General features: G+C 42.9%; 1 protein-coding gene and 1 long non-coding RNA gene across 4 annotated transcripts in view; one reads left to right on the top strand and one right to left on the bottom strand.

Annotated features, from left to right (window-relative positions):
* The window catches only part of LOC309361563, a 255050-nt gene that overhangs the window by 136755 nt on the left and 90380 nt on the right, over window positions 1-27915 (bottom strand). The gene's annotated exons all lie outside the window — the stretch shown is intronic.
* Window positions 4311-27915, top strand: part of LOC309361451 (syntaxin-binding protein 1) — a 57953-nt gene continuing 34348 nt past the window's right edge. Inside the window, exons 1-2 of one of the 3 annotated variants that reach the window (XM_081896453.1) lie at window positions 4312-4547; window positions 26354-26403. In XM_081896453.1, the coding sequence (XP_081752579.1) occupies window positions 4511-4547; window positions 26354-26403 (87 nt within the window). In that variant the 5' untranslated portion in view covers window positions 4312-4510. Of the gene's footprint in view, window positions 4548-26353; window positions 26404-27915 lie in introns of all 3 variants that reach the window. The other 2 variants (XM_081896454.1, XM_081896455.1) reach the window with 2 other exon arrangements.

Here is a 27915-nt window from a genome sequence, read left to right as displayed (position 1 = left end):
ATTTATTAGATGATCAAAAAATTTATGGAAAAATCCAAAAAAGGCCTTGAGTGATTATTTTGAAATAAACACTCAAGGACAGACAAAATTTCAGATGGTCTGGGACACAAGCAAGGCAGTAATGAGAGGATTGTTTATACAACAAAATTCATTTAAATAGAAATTGAAAGAAAAATGGGGAAAGGAGATTTTTGAGGAAATTGCAGACAAGGAGAAACAATTGTCAAAGAAAGCAAATAAAGAGCCAGTCAAACAGGCAATTAGAACATTACAAACTCAATATTCTATGATAGTTAATGAGGAAATTAGCTGGAAAATAAAAAGAATGAAACAAAAAATATTTTGAGCATGCCAATAAATCAGGAAAAATTGCTAGCATGGCAGCTGAAGAAATAAATAAATAAAATTAATATAAATGGAAAGATCACAGATAAGACGGAGGAAATAAGAGCAGCATTTGTAAAATATTTCTCAGATCAGTATAGGAAAGGAAAGGAGATTTTTTTTTTTTTAAATAGAAGAATATATTAAAAGTATTAATTTACCAAAAATAAAAGAGGAAAAAATGGCAATCTTAAATACTCAAATAACAGTTCAAGAACTGCTAGAGGCAATGAAGTGGACTAAAAATGGCAAGTCTCCTGGCCCAGATAGACTAATGGCAAAGTATTATAAAAAATAAAGTGAACAATTGGTAAACCCACTGAAAGATGTTATGAATAAGATCTTAAATACAGGTGAAATTCCAGAAACATGGAAAGAGGTGTATATTACAGTAATTCCAAAACAAGATTCAGAATTGCTGCAAATTAGAAATTATAGGCCTATCTAATTGTTAAACAATGATTATAAACTATTTGCAAGCATTTTAGCTAATAGAATGAAAAAAATATTAAATGAGTATATACATCAGGATCAGGTAGGATTCCTTCCAGGTAGGCAAATGAAGGAGAATATGAGAAAATAATTTGAATATAATAGAATACCTGGAGGTCAAAAATGAAAAGAAAGCAGTAATGTTGTTTATAGATGCCGAAAAAGTCTTTGAACAACATCTCTTGGAATTTCATGATAAAGTTACTTGAGGAAATTAAATGTGGATCTATATTTTTAAAAGGAATACAAGCAAATTTTTCAGAACAGAAAGCGAAATTAATTGTAAATCAGGTGATAACGGATGAATGTAAGATACAAAAAGGAACCAGACAAGGTTGCCCATTATCACCGCTGTCGTGCATTCTGGTTCTGGAAGTACTTGCCAGGAATATAACAGCAGATAAAGAGATCACTGGGATAAAAACTGGGAAAAGTGAGTTTAAACTGAAAGCATATGCTGGTGATTTGGTGATCACAGTGAAAGATCCAAAAAATTCTCTTCCTTCCCTAGAGTTATAGAAAAGATTCAGAAATTTGGGGAAGTGGCAGGATTTAAATTAAATAGGAATAAAACTAAATTATTAGTTAAAAATTTGAAGGAAGAAGAGAAAAAAGAGTTGGAGCAAAGTATTGAAACAGAAGTCCATAAAAAGGTCAAATACTTAGGGATGTGGTTAACATCAAGAAATAAAAATATTTACAAAGATAATTATGAATTGAGATAAAAAGAAATATAGAAATATGGAGCAGAATGAATCTCTCCCTATTAGGAAAAATAGCAGCAGTAAAAATTAATGTTTTGCCAAAAAATGATATTTATTTTTTCAGTCAGTCCCAGTAATGGTGAAAGATGATTGCCTCAAAAGATGGCAGAAGGAAATCTCCAAGTTATCTGGAGGGGCAAAAGGCCAAGGATAAAGCATAAGATACTTACAGATACAAAAAAAAAGAGGCGGTTTTGCCCTCCCATACCTTAAATTGTATTATGAGGCTGCATGTTTGGTATGGATTAGGGACTGGAAAAGCAAGAACCATTGGATTTGGAAGGTCATGATAATAGATTCGGATGGCATGCATATCTATGGTATGGGAAAGGAAAAGTACATAAAGGATTTTATAATCATATAATTAGGAAATCATTAATGAGGGTTTGGGAGAGATATAAAGATTTAATAGAACAGAAGACACCTTGGTGGCTTTTACCACTTGAAGCTTTGCTGCTCAAGCCACTTGGTAAAAAAGGAAAGTGGCTTACATACAGTGACTTACTAAAGGACCAAGAAGGAAAATGGAAGCTAAAGGAGTATGAGGAAATAAAAGATCATTTTCAGAGTTGGTTACATTACAGGCAATTACATGAGATATACAAAGAAGACAACAAGAAAGGATTTAGTTATACTACTTCTAGATTCCAAAAGGAAGTCATAGAAGGGAAAGTGAAGTTGCTGAAGGGTGCATATAGTATTCTGCTGGAACGGGAAACAAAAGATGAGGAGGTGAAATCGGTCAAGATCAAATGGACACAAGATATAGGACATAATATACAATTTGAAGATTGGGAAAAATTGTGGAGAATAGATCTAAAATTTACAAACTGTTCTCTTTTGAAAGTAAATTATATGAAAATGATGTATAGATGGTATATATGTATAGATGTATAGATGGTATATGATGTATAGATGGTATATAACACCAGTACAGATTGCAAGAATGTACAAAACTGGGTCAAACGTATGCTGGAAGTGTAAAGAAAAAGAAGGGGCTTTTTACCACATGTGGTGGGAATGTAGAGAAATTAAATTTTTTGGGGGAAATGATATATAATAAGTTGAAGAAAATGTTTCAATTGACATTTGTAAAAAAAAAACCAGAAGCATTTTTGTTAGGGATTGTAGGGAAAGACCTGCAAGGAAAAATAAAGAATTTATTTATGTATGCTACAATGGTGGCAAGAGTCTTAATAGCACAAGGATGGAAGAATGAGGAAATCCTGACAAAAGAACAGTGGCAAGAGAAATTGATGGACTATGCAGAATTGGCGAAACTGACATGCAAACTGCGAGACAAGGACAACTGTGACTTTAAAGAAGAATGGGAACTCTTTACAAACTAATTAAAAACCCCAAAATGAATTGGACTCCTTGGCAGGTTTTGAATAAACATACACAAATTTATTGATTGTTAACATAATAGACAGATAATTTACAATTTTACAATATGCAGAGAATAACATGTGCTGAAAAATCAGAGAGAGGAGCTGAGGGAAGTCTTGGGTGGGAATGAGGGAGGGCTTTTCTTGGGGAGGGGGGAGGGGAAAATTGGGGGCAAATAATGAAGATAATATGTTTTGATAATTTGTTATGTTGAAATTCTCAATAATTTTTTTTTAAAGGAAAGTTTGCTGGCATCTAAAATCTTTGTGAGCTGCTCCCATTCAGTTTAGAGTAGGCATAGGCAAACTCGGCCCCCCAGGTGTTTTGGGACTACAACTCCCATCATCCCTGACCCCATCATCTCAAAACATCTAGGAGGTTGAGGAAGCCTACATTATAATCATCATCAGTATTGAGATGGTCTGTCCTCTGCTCTTCAGCCTAGAATAGCTTCCAGAGTGGCTTACATACAATCAATTAAACAAGACTGTCCTTGCCTGCAGGCTTACCATTCTAAACAAAATGAAAATACATGACACATAAGGGGAAAGAGAAGAGGGGGAAAACAGGCACCAGTTCTTGAAGAGCTGCTCTGTTGGCAATGAAAGTTGGCATCTGGGTCTGAAGCAAAGTCTCATCTTAGTGTCTATATCCCTGTGTCTCTTGATATGTGGGCTTGGTGAATAGCTGTCTGTTCTTATTGGGACTGGGGGGGGGTAGTGGAAGCTGCCTATATTTTTCATTATTTATTTATAACCTCCTTAGTGTATTTGAAAAAAATAAAATCTCTAAGCAGCAGTGCAACATCATTAAAAAAGTGTTGTTGTTGTTTTTTAAAAAAGCAACATCAAAACTGCAAATCCAGCTGCACGAAAGCAAATTCAAAACAAGGAATTGGAGGCAGGGGTTAGCGGGGACGCCATCGAATGTTTGCATTCTGCAAACAAGTACATGTGTAAACGCATGTAACGGAGGTTCATTCATACAGCAGGAGAGGCTGCGACTCTTTCTTTTACCCACCCCCATCCCTTTATTTGCAGATGTTGGCTCCGCCCCTCACCAGAGTTGGTCGCTGAGCAGAGCCGCAGGCCGTGCGGGTGCGTATGTCTGTGTGTGTGTAGAGGGGGGGGGGGAGAGAGAGAGAGATGCTGAGCAGGCGGCGCGCTGATTGGCCCGGTGGGGGTATGACGCCATCCACGGCACCACCAGCCTCTTTCTGCATCAGCATCAGCAGCTCGCATCACAATCCGACCACGCCCTGCCTGGACCTGCCTCCTCCTCCGCCGTCCCCCCCCCTCCGCATCCTTGCCCAGACTGCCCTCCCTCCTTCCTTTTGCAGTCAGCTGAGAAGCCAAACCGGAGTGCAGTTTTGTGCGGGGTTTTGAGCCGAGCAGCAGCAGGAAAAGAAGAAAAGGGGAAACCAGACGTGGGGATTCCTCCCCACACAAATATCTCAAGAAGAAGAACAAGAGAGGGACGTCATGGCACCAGCTGGGCTTAAGGCTGTGGTGGGAGAAAGTAAGATTAAACTCTTTTTGTTGTTGCTTCCTTCCTCTCTCTCCCCCGCCCACCTTTCATTTAATGGTCAATGAGACGGGGGCTTCTATTCCCCCGCCTCCTGCTCCGTAGTCCCCATTGTAAAAATAAATAAGGGGCGCAGCTGCAGAAATCTGGAGAGTTGGTGGTAGCGGTGAATGAAATAGAGTATTAAGAGGGATGGAAGGGGGAGATTTGGAGCGTCACTGCAGACCTTACGTTTTTTTTGTTGGGTGGGGGCGCCCTCGATGGTCGAGGACTCTACGGGTAAAGAGATCCCTTCCAACACCACCCTTTTTATAGAATTAGTATCTATTCATATTATGAATAGCTTCTTGGCCAAAAAAGAGAAGCGTTCGTAACTGGAAGGGAAAAGGCAGAGAGGGACGCTGTTATTCTGCAGTATGTAGAGTGGAAGATGAGGGAGGGGGAAAACAGTACCGGCTTGACTATCCCCCTCATCCTTGCCCCGTTTTAAGGGAGGGGGGCGCTTTTACCAGTCGATGTATCATTAGCAGATCAATGTAAGACTGGTGTCTCCTGTATCCTTAACGGATTTATCTGTGACTGAAAATTATATCTGTTTTATGGCCTGCGATACAGAACATGGAGAATGTGTGTGTGTGTGTGTGTGTGTAAGCGTCAACTGAGAAATCCTCTTGTTCTTGCAGGTTCATTTGGGGCGCCCCCCCCTAAATCCAGTCCTTTATTCTCTCTATCCGACTCCTCCCGCATGCATAGTGGAAGATCTAGCGCAGATCCTGCAGTGTCAGTTCAAAAACAGCCCGGTTGTTATCCCTCCCACCAATATCTCATGTATTTTTCTCTCTGTCATCCTCCCTTCAATAAACCAATAATTATTAGGGGGGGTGTACTTGTGAAGAATCCAACGAAATTCAGAAGTCCTTAGAATGAAAGCATATAACAGAAGCTTTTTCCTGCATGAGAGGCTTTTTCCTGAAAATGAGAATTTGGTTTATATGTGCTCGCACTGATTTAAGGGAGGGGGCCTTTGCACACGGAACTGAAATGCTATTTTTGGTCCTTTTGAGTTGTGCATTCTAAAGTATATCCAGGGAATGGTGTGGAAGGGGGATTTGCTTTATTGTTCATCCTGCAAAATTTTGCATTTTAATTTTTTTCTTAATGTGCCAGCCATATACTAAAACGTATCGATTATATAGGTCAAGTGACATATTGCCAAAGTCCTCTTCCATTTGTACAATGCAAGTAAATAATTTCAGCCCTTGGTAGGTACGCAGATAAATAGTGAAGACGATAAGGTGGTGGTTACTTTTAATGGAGGTATGTTGCTATGGCTCATTTAAATCCGCCATCTGTCTGAAGCAATTACAGTTAAGCCGTATTTTCAAAGGCAGCGTTGCCCAAATTATACCAGTCGTTTAAAAAAGAAAAGCAACATAATGTTAAATAATTATTATTTTTGCTTTCTCATAGAAAATGAAAAGAGCAGAATCATAGCTGGGAAACAGCCCAAAAAGGCGGCGGGTTTTTTTTTTAGTATTTAGGAAAGAAGGCATCTTCCTCCATGTTATGACACTGGTTCAGCACTGCAGTCAGATGAGGCTGGAGATGGTGCGTGGTGGCATGACTTGGCGAGGTGGGGGCTGGGGAAAGAAATAATCCTCTTAGATTTATGGCCTGCTTTATGTTGCACTAAATCACCTGTCCAGAGACCACTGATCAGCATCTTTGCCTGACTGTTGCGTGTTCTCAATTCTAAAAAAGGCATTGAGACTCAGGTGCTGCTAAAAGGTGGTGTAGGGGGAATGTTTTCTCCCTGCTTTAGCCCAAATACCACCCTTTCCTGCAAGGCAGGGCAGAATCCCCCCCTCTCTCTCTTGAGCTTCAATATTTATTTATTTATTTCAGAGGGGGCAGCATAAAAAAATAAATAAATGAGAAGAGCTTTGTTTGCGTTGTATCCCCACTTGCTGGAAACATTTCTAGGTAGGAACGACACAAAAATAAAATCAAAGCGTAATGATTGAGGCAACGAGGGAAATGCTGGCCAATCTCAGTGTTTGCTTTTGGTGACCTCTAGCCCATGCACTGTGAATCCCCCCCCCCCCTTAGGTATATCGTACCTTGACACAGTTCCGTTACAGCAGCAACTAATCATCACAATCGTCAGCCATTCAAGATGCTAATGTGAATTTGTTGGTGGTGATACTGTGAAAATTAGGCAGAATTCAGGACCCTGTTCTGCGGTTCTCCTTACAAGCCATGCTTTAGGTCTCTCAAAAGCGTGTGAGAGAGATGCTTAACAGCAGACTATCTGATTTATACTGATATGAACCTGGCTGCCTATTGAGATGATCACCAGAGGCCTTGCTTCAGAACATTCGCCTTTTATAGGGGTGTCACTACCCTACAACCGCTATGCCACACTAGCAGTCCTCATAATGTTTACTCTCCAGCAAATATTCAGTAGCATACCTACAGTGTCTGAACATAGATACCATTTTAAAGTTAGCATGTTTTTATCCTTTTGATAAAGCCAAGGTCAATGAATATCCTCTAAACCCAACTGACCACATCTTGTGACTGTGAGTTGCGTGAGTTTTAATGAAGCAGAGGTGCAGAGATACTTAAGAAGCTTTTGAGTGGTTCTGTTGTATCTAAAGCAAGGGTGAAGGACCCATGGACCTCCAGATGTTTCTGGACCATAGTTTCCATTATCATTGACCATACTATCTAGGGCTAATAGGAGCTGGAGTCCCAACAACCTTGGGTGGGGAGTGGGTGGGCACAGGTTCCCCACCACTGATCTAAAGGCAGAGCTATAGGCCTGCCATACATGTTATGGGTTCTATCCAACTAAGTTCTACTCAGAATAGACCCAGATAAATTAATGGATTTGTGGGAGTCAGCTCCATTATTTTCAGTGGGTCTTCTCTGAGTAGGGCTAGCATTGGATACAAACCAGTGTTGTTGTTTTCTGATATATCTGCAATACCAGGGTTGGCTACAGTGCCTTGTCTAGTGTATGTGAAATGGCAAACATTATTATGATTGTCCATCACTCTAAGCTGCCTTACTGCGTTTCCATCTCCACCATTCCCATTCAAAAAATTCCCTCATGATTCACAAAGCTTAACCCTCTTGATTCCTCCTCCTGCATTTGTATTCCTGTCTTGGCAAATCCTAAATTCTAATTTTGATTTTCTTTCCTTTTTAAAGTGGAACTTGTGATTTGTTCTTAGACTTTCCTTAGAGTGGACCCATTGAAATCAATGAACCTAAGTTAGTTCTGCGCATCAGTTTCCATGGGTTTTACAGGTGCCATACAATACTCATTCCTCACTTGTAATAAATAGTTATTCAAGTATGGCAGCACCTACACTTTGGAACTCCTTGCCTGATGGCACCTGGCAGGCACCTTCACTGTATTCTCTTTTGGCTCCTGCGGAAAGCACTTTTGTTCAGGCAAGTCTCTCTAGATACCTGAGATGTTAATGACTTTTAACCCCTCTTAAAATGTTTTGGGTACTTGTTTTTGCAGATCACTTACATTTTTTAATTTGAGGTTTTGTTATAATCAAGTGGTATATGAATGTTATTAGCTAAATCAACGAGCTTTAGGTATGACTCCATGGAATTCATACAATTTGATAAGACCTGATCAAACCTACCCAAGTGAGTGGGATAAATCCTTGCTCATTTCACAAAGGGTCATCTTCCTTTACTACATGGGTTTGGACTCACAGGCTACTTTTCTCATGGATTCTGCTCTATATACCCTGCACTGAATCTGAATTGGACCCCTTTGAGGCTGCTATTTAAAAAGAGGGGGGCAACAGTTAAATAGATGACAACATGTTTTGTGTCTAGGTGGGCCCTTGGAATACACCCAGAAAGTGACTGTCGGACTGAAGGTAGCTGCTGGGTCGAAGTTCCCTAGGTGACTCTCAGTACTTTTAAGGTTGGTGGGTGGGGGAGCTGTGAGCAACTCCCATCATCACTTGACCATTGGTCAGGCTGTCTGTGGCTGAAGTTATCATCCAGCAAAGCCTGGAGTGCCACAGCTCTCTTTACCCCATGCTACTTGAGGGGTGGTTTCTTTCAGCAGGGCGAGCTTGATGACAATGAACGTTCTCCTTCACACACACTCTCCCAGTGTTCGAAACTCCCATTGTTCTAGGCGCATTTTGCGACAGGGAATTTCATTAAGACGAGCAGTTTCTGAGCTCTGGACCCATTACTGTGCCTAAGATTTCAGATTAAAACTGCAGAGTGGAAGGAAGAGAGGACTTTTTTCTGTCTCCCCACTTCCAGCTGCTCTCTGAAGAATGGAGAAGGGACCCTCTTGAGAATATATGGGGAGTGGGCAGGGGAAAGACTAGATCATGTGAAAAATGAACATAATATTTGGCTGCAGTCATTTTCACCTTTGTATTCTTTTTTTATAAAAACGTGCACCTGGACATTCCGTTGTTGCACCCATGACCTAGGTTTAAGGTCTCCTAGCTTTCATATCTCAGTTTCAAACACTGCTCTCTCTTATCTGTATCCTGTTGTGAAACACAGTTTTGTGGGCAGAACTGTTGTGGCTTTATGAGTGCTGTGCAGGGATGCTTTGACCTCTGCCTGTGTTTATCTGAGGGGCCTGCATGGCGAGACATTGGCCAGATCGTGCAACATGCCTTCACAGCCCCTCTAGCCATGACTTCCTGATGCTTTGCATCCTCGGGGATGAAGTTATTTCCTGCCTTTCATTTTCATCTGTGTGCTCATTCCTAGTTTCCATCTGAATTAGCTTGTGATGGTGTAGGAACTTCTGAATGCAGCCAAATTTCTGACCCTCAGGAGGCTCCCTGTCCTGTCCTTGCTGCACATCCTTGAGTGTTTTATTTTCCTGGCTGGGATGTGCCTTGTGGTGATGCCTCTCACATGCCAGGGTGGAGGATAGAGAATGATGTGCGGCTATTGGTAGAAATCTGCCCGCCGTACAAAGGTGTTACTTGCATTTTCTGCTCTGCCCACGTCTGCCTTTGGCTCCGACCCAGCACTAGGAATGTGGCCCCTGGAAAGTTGTATTGAAGTGAATATGGCCCTGAGACTGAAAAAGGTTCCTTGCCCCAGTGTACCTTCTTTGAAAAGGTACTTGCTACACCAAAGTCAGTCACATCCACACAATGCATTAAAAGCACATTTATTTATTTATTTATTGGGTTTTACCTTGGTGGAAAAAAATCTAAGGAGTTCAAGGTGGCATCCACAACAACCCAGTGAGGTAGGTTAGACTGAGTGGCAGTAACTGGCCCAAGGTCACCCACTGAGCTTCAAGACCGAGTGGAGATTTGAACCCTGGTCCTCCTGGTCCCAATCTATACCACACTGGCTTTCATGGCTGTCCCTCAACTACTAATCTAGGAAACTATAGATTGGGGGAAGAGGGCATGACTGAGGTGAGAGTGTGGCCTGGGAAGAGTCCCAGGGGCCAAATAGGGAGACTAGGAGGCCAAATTTCCCCACCCCTGTTGTAATGTTGAACTGAAATCCTGCCTTCCTTTGTTTTTTACCCACTGGTTCTAGCCCTGACCCCCTGAAGCAACAGTGACCAACCCCGCTCCCACTTTTCTTCAACAGCCCTTCTGATCATACCATGCCTTCCCTGAATCTGGAGACCCAGCGTGGTTCAAGTGTCCTGCTAGGACCTGGGAGACCAGGGTTCAAATTCCAACTAATCCATGAAGCTCGCTGGGTGAACTTGGGCCAGTTACTCACTCTCAGCCTAACTTCCCTCCCAGGGTTGTGGGTATTAAATGAGGAGGGAGAGAACTGTGTAGGGCGCCTTGAGCTTTTTGGGGAAAGGGTGGGATATAAATGCAGTGAATAAATATGAATAAATAATTTTCTCTTCACCAGGCTAACAGTATCATGCTCTGTTCCTGAAAGGACATGGTTTCCAGACCCTTAGCATCTTGGGCCTCATCTACACTGTACATTTAAGTCAGTATCATACAACTTTAATCAGTTGTGTCTTCCTCCACAAAATCCTGCAGACTGTTGTTTTTTCAGGGAACTGAGAATTTTTAGATCTCCTGACACCTCCCTTGCAAAAGGGGACATTAAAGTTTTGCTTGACCTGACATTTACTGCATGTTATATGTTAAAAGAGAATTATATGAAAATGATATATATGTGGTATCTGACACCAAGTAAGTTAGCAAAAATGTATAAATCAGAATTATATACCTGTTGGAAAAAGAAGGTACCTTCTTCCACATGTGGTGGACATGTAAAGCTGTGAAAGGCTACTGGGAGATGATTTATAATGAAATGAAAACAATGTTGAAAAGGGCTTTTATTATTAAAAAAAACAGAAGCCTTTCTCTTACGAATATTAGGTTTGACATAAAGGAAAATCTCTTTATGTATGCAACAACGATAGCCCTAATAGCATATGCTTAGAAATTGAAGGAAGGTACAATGCCAACTAAGGAGGAAGGGCAGGCTAAATCAAAGAGTATGCTGAATTGGTTAGTTTAACTGGCAAATTAAGAAAACAGGAAGGGATAATATTTAAGAATGTTTGGAAAATGTTTGTTGAATATTTGGAAGATTATTGTAAACATCTAAAAACATTAGCAGGAATAGACTAAATCTAGCAGTGAAAATATAAACAAAGGGAAAATTGGTTGAGTTAAAATAGGGACTAATTAGAGTTTGCAGCAATGAAGGAGAACTTTAATGAACCATGGGGGGTGGGAGAAGGAAGTCAATCTTTAATGTATGGATTGTTTGATGTATGTTGATTTACAAAACTGAAAATGATAAATAAAATCTATTTAAAAAACAAACAAACAAGTTTTGCTTGCCTGTTGCACTGAACACAGGTGCATTCTGTCTCTCCACATGTACAAGTGTTTGTGTGAAAGTGTGTACATTTGTACTTAGCTGTTCATCTGTACTCCTCAGCTGTTGTGTACACAGGCTGTAACCTTGTTGAAAATGGGATGTAAATAATTTTACCAGTGTACTGCCCAACTGTTAGGGGTGTTCCCATTCAGCAACGATACAATGAATGACATTCAGCAAGGATACAGCTGTACACTTGAGCAATCATTCACTGGTATCATTCAAGAGAGTACAGTTCTGTGTATACCATAGTTGAATGTACACACATCAAGTGTTCACTCTTTCACACAAATGCTGTTTCATGTATACTTGTACCTGTGGTCAGTGTAGCATACGAATGAACCTATTGTGTACATATATTGCACATTCATTGACTGTTACCTGTGTGAATATCTGTACAGTGAATGTTCCACGAAGGCTGAGATGTTTTCTTATTTGCCAGACAGCTGTAACCTAGGGCTGTATCTCTTTTTTGATTTAGGATTGGAAGTGAACGGTTTAAAAATATTTTGGCTAATTTAAAAAGGCACCCACCCCAATTAATTGGGTTACTTATTTTTAATCTAAGTCCTCAGGGGGTGGGTGAAAACATGGGTGGCTGGTACCATTTGGGAAGAGGCATATTTCCTCGTTTTACACAGAACCAATTTTTTTTAAAATTAAATTATTTATATGCTGATATTCATAGAAGTTTACATTTATACATAAAATCACCCAATAAATATAAAAATATTATGATGAGAAATTGGCTAACTAATTATGGAAATACATTCTTAATTGCCTGTTTAAGCCTAATGGAATAGAAAAGTTTTCAACAGGCATTGAAAATTTGAAACAGACGGTGCCTGCTGAATGTTTTGGAGGTGGGGGAGGGGTGATTAACAAAATGAATCCTCCCGGGCCTTAGTTTGCCTACTCATGCTTTATACCTTTGTACATTTCCATTCATATCTAACTTTTTCTTAACAAAAAAAATTCCTTCCAGTAGCACCTTAAAGACCAACTAAGTTAGTTCTTGGTATGAGCTTTCGTGTGCATGCACACTTCTTCAGATACACTAACTTAGTTGGTCTTTAAGGTGCTACTGGAAGGAATTTTTTTTATTTTGACTATGGCAGACCAACACGACTACCTATCTGTAACTGTAACTTTTTCTTAAACACCTATTTGCACCCTATAGCCTTTTTACCCTTTGGGAATTTAGTAAGTGTGCAAGTGTTGTTTTTATTCAATGCTTCAAATTCTTCCTTGGTTGCTTCTATCCACTTGTCAGCTTCTTCTGCAGGAAGTTTGTCGATTTCTTTCCATGTGTCAGGTTCACCATTAGGCACTGCTCTTGCGATGTATGATAGTTGCTCTGCTGGCACACTTTTGTTAACTCATGATGAGTGTCTGATTGACAGTTCTAATTGTTCATCCATATCATCACACACAGCTTCTTCCTCTTCTGCTGGTAGATTTTCTATACTTGGACTAGTTTTCTCTGTTCTTTCAACTTCTGTGATCAGTTTTACTGGAACCTCTTCAGTTACCAAATCAGCATTAGTCTGTTTCTCTTTAAAATTGTTCTGATTAGGAACACATGCACAAGATTGCTCTTCTTCTCTAAAATACACTACTCACTTTCACTTCTCCTGTCCTTGGATTAAGAATTATGTAACCTTTGCACCCCTTCTCAAAGCTGACAAATATTCAGGCCTGATGCTAAGATTGGTACATCTTTGTTATGGCACATATGCAAAAACTTTTGATCCAAAGACTCTAATGTGACTGATGTTCAGTACTCCTTCAAACCCAAGATCAAATGCTGTTTTATTTGCAGCTTTTTTTTGGCAGCCTGTTCTGCAAATATGTTGCTGTCATACTTGCCTCACCCCAAGACTCAAATGATAAATTTGACTTCATCAACATACATCTGACCATCTCCACCAGAAAGCAATTCTTCCTCTCTGCTATTCCATTTTGTTCTGGGGTAAATGGGGTGGTGTGCAAACGTTTAATACCATTTTCCTCTAGGTAAGATTTGATGTGGCGTGACATGTACTCACCGCCGTTGTTTGAAAGTATTGCTCGTGGTTTCCTCCCAAATTGATTTTCAATATTTGCAACAAACATCTTCAATTTCTCTGCAATTTCTGATTTTTCCTTTAAAAGATAAGTTGTGCAGTATTGGGAATAATCGTCAATAAATGTTAAAATACACTTATTTTCCCCATGAGACGTTGGTTGAATTGGACCACATATATCAGTATGAATAAGTTGCAAAGGCTCTGTTGAACTTCTCTAGCTTTGCTTTGTTCCCCAGCAAACAACTTTCACATACTTCACCATTCAGGTCAACTTTACAAGGTTTAATCTCCATTCCTCTCACCAAAGTCTCTATGGCCCAGCCTTTTGTATCACAGATGAACACAGGTTGCACTTGCACTTGAACTCTACTTGACCATATTCACCCTTTATTTATCTGTATCTAGCGCAAAGACTCCATTATTTTCAAAACCTTGTGCATGTAAAACTCTGCCTTTGGTAATTACACATCTGTTGTGATTAAAATTTCCATTAAAACCACACTTGGTCAGGGTTGACGCACTCAGCAAACTGTTAATTATGGAAAGTAAACTACCTTTCTAACTTCATTACAAACAGTTCTTCTGCCTCCAACACACTTCTAGTTGGTGCTCTTGCTCCTTTTCCTTGCACAGAATTTTTGTGCCCATTTGCAACCCTAACTGCTCTGGTGAGTTTTCATTTAACTCACTGAAAAAATTAGCATCACATGTCATGTGCAATGAAGCTCCTGAATCAATTAACCAACTCGTTACTGTTCCTCATCACTGGTCATCGGCCACTCTGGCTGCAGTTGATGAGGACTGGAGTCCAAGAATATTTGTGATTTATGGAAATAAAAAGTGAGAGGGCACTATGTATCAACCACCTCAAGCCCTACAATTGGCAGAGAGGGCTCTGTTGGTGTTGCCTTTTCTGGTTGCTGCCCATTTGGCATGGATTGGTGGTGGGACCTTCTCGGTGGTCGTTCCCCATTTGTGGAGTCTCCTTCCTTGTGAGGTACATCTACATCCCTCAATTTTGACTTTCAGGTGAAATTTTAAAACATTGCTGGTTTACCCAGTCATTTGAAGGCATGTATAGATATCAATTCCTGGCAACCACGAAGTTAATAACTGCGTGGGTGAGGTTTTTCTTCTTCCGTATTGACCCTAACACATTTCAAAGCAGCTGATCTCTTCCTTGGGAGCACAGTGCGCATAAATAATATAAAATAATATTCAGTAATCTGTTAGGATTTAATGTCACACAATAAAATTAACTCCCAGACGTCAGCAAATAATAAACAGAAATTCACTCTTAACAATTACAATAAATAATTACTAAACTCTGATCAATAAAAATAACTAGTCACAATGCATAAAATACCACAATACATACAAAACCACGCAAAAGGATAAAACTGAGAAACAAAGACACACGACTTATAAAATCATAGAATTTTAAGGTTGGAAGAGACCTCAAGGCGTTCAACCTCCTGCAATGCAGGAAGCACAGCTAAAGAATCCATGACAAATGGCCACCCAACCTTTGCTTAGAAACCCCCCGTGATGGAGAGTTCATCACCCTGCGAGGGAGCCCATTCCAAATGCGGAGAACATTTGTATAGGCTCTTCATGAAGGTGATTTTTGATGGGGCTGTGGCAAGGGAAGAAACTCCCTTCACCTGTAATAAAAACTTCCCAAAGGGTGCTGCTTGTGCTTCCTGTCTCACCACACATGTTAATTTCTAGCCTTGCCCTGAATCTGTGTTGCTTTTTATTATTTATTATTGCATTTTTATCCTGCCTTTTCTCCAAAGAGCTCAGTGTGCTATGCACACTTCTTCTCCCTCTACATTTTGTCCTCAAAGCAAACCTGCGAGAGAAGTTAGTCTAAGAGGTAGTAGTGACTGTGGCCCAAGGTCACCCAGTGGGATTTGTGGCTGAGTGGGGGATTTGACCCCTGGTCTCCCAGCTACTCAGTCTGACACTCTAACCATTAATACTGCACTGTCCCTCTGTCAAGGTAGTTATGGGCATCTGCTTACAAATCTCCCTAACTAGATTGTGGCTTTTTTAAAGAGTAAAATAAAATGTTGCCCATAGACATTTGTGTTATGCAGAGTTTGTTGTCGACAGCCCTGGTGCTGAGGGATTTGGACCAGCACCAAGGTGAATCAGCAGTAGCGGAAGCTGCTACGGGTTTGTTGATTCTCTTAGGAGGTCACCAACCTGGCACAGTTCTTCTTTCTTTTCGTTGATTCTAGGAATAAGAAGACTGCCAGCTTCCTAAGATGGCATGGGCATGATAGTCTGATTCTTATTTATTAATAGCTTGCTTTCCCTCCAAGGACCTCTCAAAGTGTCTAATGCATTGCCCGCTAACAATCCCATGGCATTTGGTGGGTTGGCTTTGCTGTCTTCTACATGGCAACTACTCAGGGGATGCTATTTCCCCACCCCTCAGAAAGCTAGCACCTCAGGGAGAACACTTCTAGCCTGAAGTGCTTGTTTTCCAGCAGCAAAGAGGATTATTGTTGTTGGCTTTTCCCCCTAATGCGGCAAATGAATTGGCCTGAAGTGGAACATAGGAATAGAGGAAGCTGGCGTATACTGAATCAGGCCATTGGTGCATTTAGCTCAGTCCTGTCTGCGCTGATTGATGATGACTTTCCTGTGTTTCAGGCAAGGGTCATTTTGAGCCCCGTCTGGAGACCTGGGAGCTTTTGCATGCATAGCAGATGCTCTTCCACTGAGCTATGGCCCTTCCCTTAAGAGAGGGGAACATAGGAAGCTGCCTTATACTGACTAGGCCATTGGTCCTGCTAGCTTAGCATTGTCTACACGGGCTGACAGGGGCCTCTCTGGGTTTCAGGCAGGGAGTCTCTCCCTGCTTCAACTGAAGATGCTGGAACATTTTACATGCAAAGCCACGAAGCTATGACCCTGGTACAGCCCTAGAAGGATCCTACAGTTCTGTTTGTTTGTTTGTTTGTTTGTTTAGATCTGCTGGAAAGAAGCCATGAGAGAGGGCTGGACTGCATGCTTGCATCTATGTTACCATCATACTGCTCAAGCTATACATCTGTAAACAAATGGATCAAAAATATTTAAGGCTTTTGTGCAATGATCTTCAGAGGAAAATACAGTCTCTTTGGCTGCCCTGAATACGTACTATCGCTCTATTAGCAAAATGGGCTAGTTGGTGCCGATAGGACTGTAGCCAAAAACGGGCTACTGAGAAAAAAGTGGGTGTTATTCACATACTGTGTGGAACCTCAAGCTTTGCAGACATGCAAAAAAACCACTAGGAAAATACCCTCCGCCAACCCGCTGCAGTAAGGACGGAGTGTGCTTGGTGGCCCTAACCCTAACCCTAACCCTACACTGCAACATTTTGTTGCAGCTCTCACTTGTTACTTCTGTTTTACATATTGGTAACAGAGACATAGGGCTCTTCCAGACTTCATTTTGCGCCGTGTTTCTAGGCACTGGTCTGGGCTTTAAAGTGTGTACTGTACCTATGTTTGGAAAGCCCAGTGCAAAAGGAAGTCTGGATGAGCCTATAGTGCCTTTAAAAAATACTACTAAAATGTATTCCAGTATCGCCTAAAGCAAAGGGTGTCCTTTATCTGAGGAACAAATCCTGCTATCAGGTCAAGCACACGTTTTTTTCCAGCATGCTATTTTAGCAATGTCATTGTGACGGTGTCCATTTTTTTCCTTCTGGGTGTTGTCCTTTATTGATCTGGTTGCTCACCTCTCTCCTCTCTTTCCTTTCTCTCCTTCCTAGCAAACTCATGTTGTTATTCTTCCATGTTTTTGAGACAATGTTATTCTCCAACCCACACACCTTTTTGCATTCAGCCCCCCCCCCAAAAAAAACCCAAAACAAAGAACCCTCCAGTACTGTATAGGGAAACTGGAAAGTCCCATTCTTGTATGTGTGGAGTGTTTAAAGGAAGCGCCCCCCACACACCCAGTTTCCAGAGAAATGTCCCCTCTGTGTGTCCCCTTGAAACCTCCTTTCCCTCTTTTCCTTCTTATTAGATTTCCTGAGCTGAAAGCAGAGAGAAGGAGAGGGAGAGAGTGTGAATGTATGTCCTGAGCAATGCTGCAATGCAGTTCTGAGGATCAAGAGCATGGCACAAGAAATGGCTGAGAGGGCCAAATTGTGCTTTGCTGCAGAAGGATGGGGAGGTTAGCCACTTCACACACCTCCAAAATAACACACCCATCACCCAAATAAATAATAATAACTGCAGAAAACTTTAAGGGAGGGAGAGAGAGAACCTTTAACTGCTATGTATATGTGCAAGTTCAGAAATGGTGGCTATAATTTAAATGGAAAGGCAGGACCTCTGTGCCTGCTCAACCAAGTGCTCATAGTTCTTCCAGTGTTCTTTTTACAATCTCTAAAGCAGACTTGTACCAGGCAGCCCTTGAAATAGAACTCTGACCTCTATTTTCACATGGTTAAACAATGAAACATACACCTGCAAGAAATAGCAGTGGCCACTGATTCAGAGGGCTTCAAAAGAGCATTAGACAAATGGAGGATCAGGCTATTAGATAGCATGGATATGTTCTTCCTGCACTGTTGCAGGCAGTATATGTCTCTGAAGACCAGTTCTGGGAAATCACAAGTAGGGAATTGCTATTGCAAACTGGTTCAGCTTTCGGGCTTCCCACTGGGGTGCCTTGCTGGCTACTGTGTGAGCAGGAAGCTGAACTTGGTGGGCCTTTGGCCTGATCCAGCAGGACTCCTTCTATGTCCTTAAGATGACACTTTTGAAAAAAAAAAAAGGCAGCTTTCTGTGGCTTACCTTCTTGCACAAGTCATCTGGCTGAAGAATCTCGAAGCTTGATCTCACTTTGTCTGCCCTGTGCTGCCTAAGGGGAGCCAATGGTGTCATTACTTGGAGGTATTGATCACCGCCAGGAGGTTTGGTGGGTGGGAATTGGCGGTTCCCTCACTGCAAGAAGTGAACTAAGGGAACCAGGCAGAGGGCCTTATCAGCAGTGGTCACTCCCTCCCTTCAGATGTCAAGGAGATAAATGATTACACAACTTTTAGATGACATCTGAGGGCAGCCCGCTATTAGGAAGTTTTTAAATGTTTGACGTTTTATTATGCAGTGGTGCCCCACAAGCAGTGGCGTAGCGTGGGTTGTCAGCACCCGGGGCAAGGCAAGTAATTTGCGCCCCCTAACCCGTGGATTTGCGCCCCCTAACCCGTGGATTTGCGCCCCCTAACCCCCAGATGTTGCGGCCGGCCCCCCTGCACCCCCCACGCTACGCCACTGGTTGCATTCATGCCACCTTGAGATTTGTTTGATTATTGTTCTCATTTGACACCATTTATAACTTATTTTTGGCCCGTCTTACTGATATTTGGGTAGAATAATAAACTGTTTCATGTTTATGTCCCTGTGCATCTGATTAAGAATGAACACAAATGGCCTTGCAAAATGCAGGCTATAAGAACCAGAAGACAAGCTTTATTTCAGACAGCAAATATGACTCAGGCACCCAACAGACCCCTCCAGATCAGGAAAGCTGCATTTCGTGGAGTGGTGGTGATGTCGGGAGCAGAGGCATAGGGGGGGGAGCAGAATCCTTTATTTGCTCACTATTTCCTTGCTGGGACACAGGTGGTGCTGTGGCTTAAACCACAGGGCCTAGGACTTGCCGATCAGAAGGTCAGTGGTTCGAATCCCCGCGACAGGGTGAGCTCCCGTTGGTCGGTCCCTGCTCCTGCCAACCTAGCAGTTTGAAAGCTCTGCACATGCTCGCGGAGCCTCTTTCTCAGCTGCGCGGGGCTTCCTTCCCTGGATCTGGTTTTCGTTGGAGGAGTGAGGCCGCGGCGCCCTCAAGCATGTGCAGAGGGCCGCGGAGAGCGCGGGCGGCCTTTCCCCTGCGCGACTCCGCCTCCGCCCGGGGTGGTTCCCCATCCTGGGTCCCTCCCCCGATGGCCGGGAGGAGGCGGGCAGGCGCGCTCGGCCGTGCCTGGCTCGGAGGACCAGCCTCCCTCGACGGGGCGCTCGCGGGGAGGAAGGAGCACGGTGCCGGCGCTGTCGCCGACTGGACTGCCGGCCGGGATCGCCCAGGGGGAATCGGCGCTCTGCACGTGCTCCGGGGCCGGCTGGCTGCTGCGGGGAAACTTCACGCACCGCTTTCTGAAGTACGGGCGACGCAGCCTCCGCGAAGGGCTCGGCGCCGTCGGAAGAGCCCTGCGTGGCCCGAAGCGTGCTGCACTGTCCCTCCCTCGCTCTCTCTCCGCACAGTGGGCGGCGACCTGGCAGTTCGGATTCGCACAGCCAGCACTGTGAGAGAGAGTGTGTGAACCAGGTAGGGGCAGAGAGCTGCGAGTGCGCCCCCCAAAATGTTGCGCCCGGTGCGGCTGGCACCCCCTGCACCCCCCACGCTACGCCACTGCCCACAAGACGAATGCCTCGCAAAATGAAAAACCCGCAAGACGAAAGGGTTTTTCAGTTTTTGCGTTGCTTCGCAAGACGAATTTCCCTATGGGCTTGCTTCGCAAGACGAAAACGTCTTGCGAGTTTGTTCGCTTTTTTCCTAAAGCCGCTTGAAGAGGCGCAGTTGCGACGGACCGTGCTTCGCAAGACGAAAAACATCGCAAGACGAAAAGACTCGCGGAACGAATTATTTTCGTCTTGCGAGGCACCACTGTGTTTTTATATTTTGCTGGAAGCCACCCAGAGTGGCTGGAGAAACCCAGCCAGATGGGCAGGGTATAAATGTTGTTGCTGTTATCAGAAGGAATGAATATGCTCTAGCTAAATACCCACTATAGCGGGGGGTGTATGCCTCTTAAGACCAGTTGCTAAGAATAAAAAGTAGGGAGAGCTCTTGTGCTGTGTCCTACTTGTGGATTTCCCTTTTGGGCATCTGGTTGGACTAAGGATGTTGGACTAAATGGGCCACTGGCCTGCTCTAGTGGGGCCCTTCTTAAAGTAGATCACAAGGCAGCTGCTTTCCAAGGTACTGGGTGTGGCTTTCACATCACTCACTGCCTTTCAACTTTAGATGCCAGCAAGTGAACTCGAAACTTGATGTGCAGAGGGAAGGCGTACTACTCAGCTATGGCCTCTTCCCTCCCCAGGAAGATTACTGGGAGAGCTGTAGTCCTCTCACTTTTGTACGTCTTGAAACACAACAGGCGCTGCCGAAGCAGAAATAAACCTGTGTGTATGGTGTTGTTGTTGTTGTTGTTTTTTAAAAAATATTGCCCTTGCCTTGCTTAATTAGAGGTTAAAAATATACACACAGCACAAATGAGGTGGTAGAGTCCAAGAGTGGTAGAAAGGACTGTACCATGCCCAGCTGTAGGGGTCTGAAGCTGGAAGTGTGTTCTATTCCTAAAGAGATTTGAAAACAAAAATGAAGGAGTCTTTCAAAAATTGTGTCCCTCCGCTCCACTATAATCTCGAAGTGGTGTGATCTCCCCTTCCTTCCTGCTACTGTTGCCTGTGCAGCCCATGCCTAGAAAAGGGGAAGCTGACAATAGGCTGCGGCTTGGTGCAGATCATAGGGTGGGGGAGATAACTCTGTGCAAACTACAGGGCTTGGTTTTTCTTTTTGCTGAGCCAGATTATGTAAGCAGAAGGTTTGCAATGCCTTGTTACTCTGGAAACTTCCTCTATGCTTTCTGTAGAAAGGGGTGTGTGCAGCAGTGTGTGTGTGTGTGTGTGTGTGTGTGTGTGTGTATTTCCTCCTTTTGTCTCTTAAGCTATTTGTTGAAAGAAAAAGACCTTCACTTTTTAAAAAGTGAGATAAAAAATATATATATTTACTCCTGCACATTTGCTGTGCACTTTTCTTGGTAGGGATTGGTCTCTCAATTTTGTTACCCCTCTGTTTCTCAAGTTCAGTTTTCCACATTTGTGCAACAGTTTGTGATTATTTTTTTTTATGGCATACGTTCTTGAAAGTGAGTCAACGTTTTAGTGCAAATTTCTAACTTGCACATTTTTGCAAGCAGTTTTCTTTAAAAAAATATTTTTATTAAGCAATTTCAACATAACAAATTATCAAACCGTATATTCACATACATTATTTCCCCCTTTTTTTCTCCCCCCCTTCCATCCCTCCCTCCCCCCTCCCACCAGGGACTTCCCTCAGCTCCTCTCTCTGATTTCTCTGCGCATATTATTCTCGGCATGTTATAATGTTATACATATCCTTACCTTATCTATCTATCATGTTATCAACCAATAAATTTGTGTATGTTTATTCAACAAGCAGTTTTCTTTATGCAGTGTTCCAGAAAAATCCATATGGATGACCAGTCGCTCTCGGCCTGAGCCTTTCCAGAAGACTCTATGTGGATGACTAACATCTGTTTGCTTATCACTCAAATCATCCTCACAAGGACTATATATATATATATATACACACACATACACACATATACATACAGTATTTCAGGAGGAAGGGGTAGGGCTATATTAGAGAAGGGCTGTAGCTCAGGGGCAGAGTACCTATTTTGCATGGACAATTGTCTCAGCTTCAATCCCTGGCATCGCCAAGTACCGTGGGTCTGGGAGTGTCTACTGCCAGAAACCCTGGAGAGCTGCTGCCAGTCGGTGTAAACAATACTGAGCTACATAGACAAATGGTTTGGATTGGTATAAGGCAGCTTCCTGTGTCCCTAGGAGCAACTGTCCAGATCTTATAGCACATGCAGAGGGTGAAAATGGTGGGTGACTTGTGTATACGGGGGTCCAGTGTGAGTCCCTTCCGCTTAGTGTAAACCATCCATAAAAGGGTTGCCAAATGCGATTTAGCTTGGGGATTACAAGGCATCACCTCAAGCTGCTTGTTTCTTGTTTCTAAATAAGGTTCTAATGTCTCTCTCTCTCTGTGTCAGATTATCAGCTCCTTGCAGAGAAGGCAAGCAAATTGAGGGACTGATGCCTCTGTGTGTGTGTGTGCTGTGAGCGAGGAGGTTTTATGCATGTTGAGGTGCACTACTGTGGACCCCTTTCCAGTTTGTCGTTTGGTTGTTTAAATCCCTTCATTTCTTAGTTGCTTCTCCCTGTTCTAAGAATTCTAGATGTGGTTAAAAGGCCTGGTGAAGCATAGTTGTAATCTAGAAATTCCTCACTTTGGGGGCATATTGGGGACACAGGGTTTTTCACACTAGCTATGCCCACCGAGTCTCAAGCTTTGTTTTCCTCAGAAGAAGGAAGCCTGTTTCTATTTCTAGAGGCTCCTCCTGCAATGTAGAATAGTAATTTTTCAGGGTTCAGTGTTGAAGAGAGAATCACTTCCTTGGTCAGTAGTTTTCTAGGGGCCACAGGACCATGGCAGGTGGGGTCACAGGCAAAAATAGAAGAGAAAATGGATGTTTCTCTTACTTTTGTACGATAGACAACCAATGTTAGAAAGATATGAAAGCTAGGAGCTAAATGGCACCTTAAGCCTAGGTTATGGGCACTGCAATGGAGTGTCTATGCCAGTGGTTCCCAACTTTATTTTGGCCATGCCCCACCTAAGCATCTCTAAAATCCTGACCCCCCCCCCGACATATTATTTTTATTATTCAAAAAATGAACTCCTATTCATGTGGAGGAAGCCTAAAAGGCCATTCGCTGTTAATAACTCATTTTCGAATTACCCCCCTTAAAAATCAAATTGCCCTCCTATGGGACATGTGCCCCACCTCATCAGAAGACTAGACCGTGTGAAAAAATGAACATAAGATTTTAGCTGCAGTTCATTCATTTTCAGCTTTGTATTCTTGTTTTTAAAAAGTGTGCCTAGACTCATGGTTCCCATCTGAAGATTCCAAAAAACAAAGCTATGCTTCCCCTGCCAGCCCCCTTAGTATTCTTATGAGGGTCGCTTCTCAAATCTTCAGAGAGTGGCTGGAAGTAGGGAGGCAGAAAAAGCTCCTCCTTTTCTTCCACCAGTGGCAGGTTTAATCTGAAATCTTAGGCGCAAGACTGCGCCCAGAGCTCAGAAACTGCTCGCATTAATGAAATTCCCTGCCACAAAATGTGCCTAGAACAATGGGAGTTTTGAACGCTTTAGACAACATTCCAGCCATGCAAAAGTAAGGAGTTTCTGGGCACTTGAGCATATACACCCATTTCACAGTATTCTCATGCTAAAAGCTGGCTCGAGGGGAAAGGGAAGAAGTCTCTCACTTCTACACAGTTCTCCCAGGTGCACAGACAGAACCAATCACAGGATTGAAACATTGTGGGAGGATGAGAAATGATTTAGAATAGAGGAGAATCAATGGGCTAAGTCCATTTATGGACTAAAAAGCCAGTTGGTTGATATCAAATGTAAGAGAAACTGCTCTTAAGATATTTCATTGTTTATCTAGGACTCCTGTATGATTATCTGATTTTCTACCAATGGTTGCCCATAACTGTTGGTCAGCATGTGCTCTTTGGTGGCACTGGCCTATAGTGGAAAAGTTTTCAACAGATATCCATGGGGGACTTGCAGACATTACAGAACTTATTGCCTTTATATCAGAATTATTTTTATTATAAGAATGTAAGATCAGGCCAGTGGCTCATTTGGTCCCTACTGTTCTCACAGTGGCCAACCAGTTACTCGTGGGAAACCACGGAGAAGTGTGGCCTTGGGACAGTCTCAGATCGCTGACCCCTGTGGCCTGAGATTCCTCACCTGTGGTCTGTAATTCCAGGCCCAGGAATTACATTTGGCTACCAGAACTTAATGAGGTTCCCAGACCTTCAACACAGAAATCCACTCCTGTTTACTTGACTGAAGTACCATGTTCAGTATATTTTGTTAATAAATCAGATTGTTTGATTGAAGTACAGTTGGTTTGGTTTGATCCACCAGGATTCTCAAGTTCCCAACACTTGCTGTGGGCCTCTTAGCAAAGCTACTCTGCAATCCTACTGCTATATATTCAGTAGGCACTGGCAACTAATAATACCAGTAAACTGTCCTGTTGTGAGTTTAATCCCAATGATACCTGAATGCCCAGATAATTTGGTTTCCCTTGTGATTTTGGGGGACAAGGGGATAGGGGGATAAAGATTTTCCTGAGCACATAATGCCTATGTTGTCTGGACAGAGAAACTGGTTGGCTGCTGCCTAAAATCCAGGTTTGCTTTCTGTGTTGTTTACAAGTGGGACCTGCAACAGAAAGTTGCAGTGTGAAGTGCTTGCATTATCTGACCTTTGTCACTGGTCATGGTTATGTGCTGCTCTTCAGCTTTCTGGCTCTTATCCCATCTCTATCCATGTCAAATATCTTAAATTGTGGGGGACACACATTAAGTCTCTAATGCACATAGACTTAAATGCACACACATTGATATTTAAGGCTATTACACAGTATGCAGTCTGCCATTTTGTGTCCTGTGGAAGGTTCACTTTGAATTCTTGATCGTGCAGCACACTAGCAGTTTTCCATTATGCAACAGGACATCCTTGTCCTTGGCAAGCCAGCATGTTGGTAGAGAAGGGTAGGAGGGAATGTTTTCCTTTGACGTGTTGCTTTCTCCCAGGGGTGTAGCCAGGATTTTTGTTAGGGGAGCCAGAACCTCAGTTACCTAAGTATTTTTTATTGATTTTTTATGGGGGGAGGGGCAAACATAAAATTCTGGTATTTTGCAGGAGAGATTCAATCTGGAGATGACCCTAGCCACCACAGTTGCAATTGGGGAAGGGGCATAGCTCAGTGGTAGAGCACCTGCACCTGCCTTACAAGTAAAAGGTCCCAGGTTCCAACCCTGGCATCTCTAGGTAGGGCTGGGAATGTCTCCTGCTTGAAACCCTGGAGAGCTGCATCCAATCTCTGTAGACAATACTGAGCTAGATCAGGGGTCAGCAACCTTTTTCAGCTGTGGGCCAGTCCACCATCCCTCAGACCATGTGGTGGGCCAGAATATATTTTTTGGGAAGAAATGAACCAATTCCTATGCTCCACAAATAACCCAGTGATGCATTTTAAATAAAAGGACACATTCTACTCAATGTAAAAATATGCTGATTCCTGGACCATCCACAGGCTGGATTGAGAAGGCGATTGGGCCGCATCTGGCCCACGGGCCTTAGGTTGCCTACCACTGAGCTAGATGAACCAATGGCCTGATTGACTCATTATAAGGCAGCTGCCTCTGTTCCTAATCATGGAAGGGGAAGCTCAACACTCAATTGTGCATTTGTTGGGAAGAGTGTCTTAGAATCCAGATATAGGGAGGGGAGGTACTTTGGAGGAGGGAATCCTCTTACTCCTCCCTAACTCGCTTTTGCCTCCTTGCTGTTGTTACCTTTCTTCTCATTTCAAAAATAAAATTTTAAGGGCAGGGAGAAGGCAGAGTGCCAGTTGAACATAAGAAGAGCCCTAATGGAGCTGCTCAGTGACCCATCTAGCCCAACACAGTGGCCAACAAAAACTGTAATACGCTTCCCACCTTAGATTTCCAGATGAGTATTCCCTCCATCAAAGAAGGCAGAACATAAGAGCCTGGCTGCTGCATCAGGCCAGTGGTTCATCTAGTTCAGCATCTTCTTCTCATGGACGCCAGCCAGATGCCTCCAAGAAGCCCATAGGCAGGACCTGAATGCAACAGCACCATTCCTGCTTATGATTCCTAGAAACTGGTGTTCAGAGGCATACTGCCTCCTGCAGTGGAGGTAGAACATGGCTGTTATGGCTAGGAGCTATTGATGCTTGTGCAGTAAAAATAGAAAATAAATAACAGAGTAAACCTTGCTCAGTGAGGCATTCTAAGGTGGTAGAAAAGGAGACGATCTCAGCCATAGGACCTTGGGGCAGTGTGCAGCATAACACTTCTATTTTCTGATCTTGTTTTCTTTCTTCCTTCCTTCTAGAAATTATGGCTGATGTGATCAAAAAGGTGAAGAAGAAGGGGGAATGGAAGGTGAGAGGCTTGATATTGACAGATTGTGAGTTAGTAGAAATTAGTGTGCTTATGTGTGTATGTACACAGTTATAACCAATTCCAGCTAGCCATCTGCTGCCTTGTCCCACTTTTCCAGAGAAAGATTAGTTCACTGTGACGTCTTGGTAGGCTCAGGGTGTGCATGTTTTGTAGCATTTGTCACAGATATGATTCAGGGCTTTGCATCCAGAGAAACCTCTTCAATTTTATTTATTTGTTTGTTTATTGAGATTTCCTACCTGTGCTTCACCATAAGGTCTGTGGATTGGTTACAAGTACTTTTTAAAATATAAATTAAATCTTTATTATATCTTCAATTATTCAGACTTTTTGTGTGTGTGCCATTGCTTCATATATGTTTTTATTGCATTGTAAAACATTTTGAGATGCCTCAGGAGAAGTAATTCATAAATGAAGGAAAGAATAATAATACAGCATATAGATAAAACCGGTTTAACTATAAAACAACTGAAACCATTCCAAGTGGAACAGAAGAATACAACTTCAGCAGCAGAGGTGGTAAAGACTGTGGTAATGAGGTCATTTTAACATACAGGGAAAGCTATACAGGGGAAATGCCAGGTGCATCTCTGTGGCGAGGGAGTTCCACAATTTAGGGGCTGTTGCCCAGAAGTCCTCTCCCTCCTGGGCCACCATTCTCTGCACCTCTGAGGGTGGCAGGCCTACCTAGAGAGCCGCACACACAGATCATAACACCTGAGAAGGTCAGGAGGGATGGAGATGGTCTTTCAAAACTGGGCTCATGTGAGTTCCACTGGAACCCTCAACTCAGGAGTTACTGCTGTTCCAGATGAAGCATCCTGTGCCATAGTAGGTGATGTGTTGTGGGATCAGTTTCAGCCAATGCAGACTGCTGATGTGGACAAGGTGCTTGCAGCTGTACGCCCAACTACATGCCCTCTTGACCCCTGTCCCTCCTGGACTACTAAATCTAATAGAGAGGGTTTCATTGGTTGGGTCCAGAGTGTGGTACATACTTCCTTGCAGTATGTGACTGCTGCCTTGAAAGAAATGGTGGTGTGGTCTCTCCTAAGAAAAGCAACTTTGGACTGGAATCCACGAGTCACAAATTCTCCCTTCTTGGGAAAGGTGGTGGAGAGAGTTGCAGTGGAGCAGCTGCAAGCATTCTTGGATGACACTGGTTATTTAGATCCATTCCAGTCTGGGTTGAGTTGTCCTTGGTCACTGTAATGGATGACTTTTACAGACAATGAGACAAAAGGAGTGTGACCTTGCTCCTGCTTCTCGATCACTCATTGCTGTTGACCATGGCATCCTCTGAACCAGCTCCAATGGGAATTGGAGGCACTGTGTTACAACAGTTTTGGTCCTACCTGTGGGTCTGAGTCCAGAGAGTAACACTGGGAGAGTGTTTTTCACTGGTTCTGCTATGGGGTGACTAATACCTGAAGCCACTAGAAGCGGTCCTTAAGTAATTTGGAAGCAAGATGCCATCAGTATTGTTATCAC

This window comes from Podarcis melisellensis, assembly GCF_964234715.1.
Source record: "Podarcis melisellensis genome assembly, chromosome: Z".
Lineage (NCBI taxonomy): Eukaryota > Metazoa > Chordata > Lepidosauria > Squamata > Lacertidae > Podarcis > Podarcis melisellensis.
The sequence above is the reverse complement of the archived record's forward strand: the minus strand, read 5'-3'. Positions and strand labels throughout refer to the sequence as shown.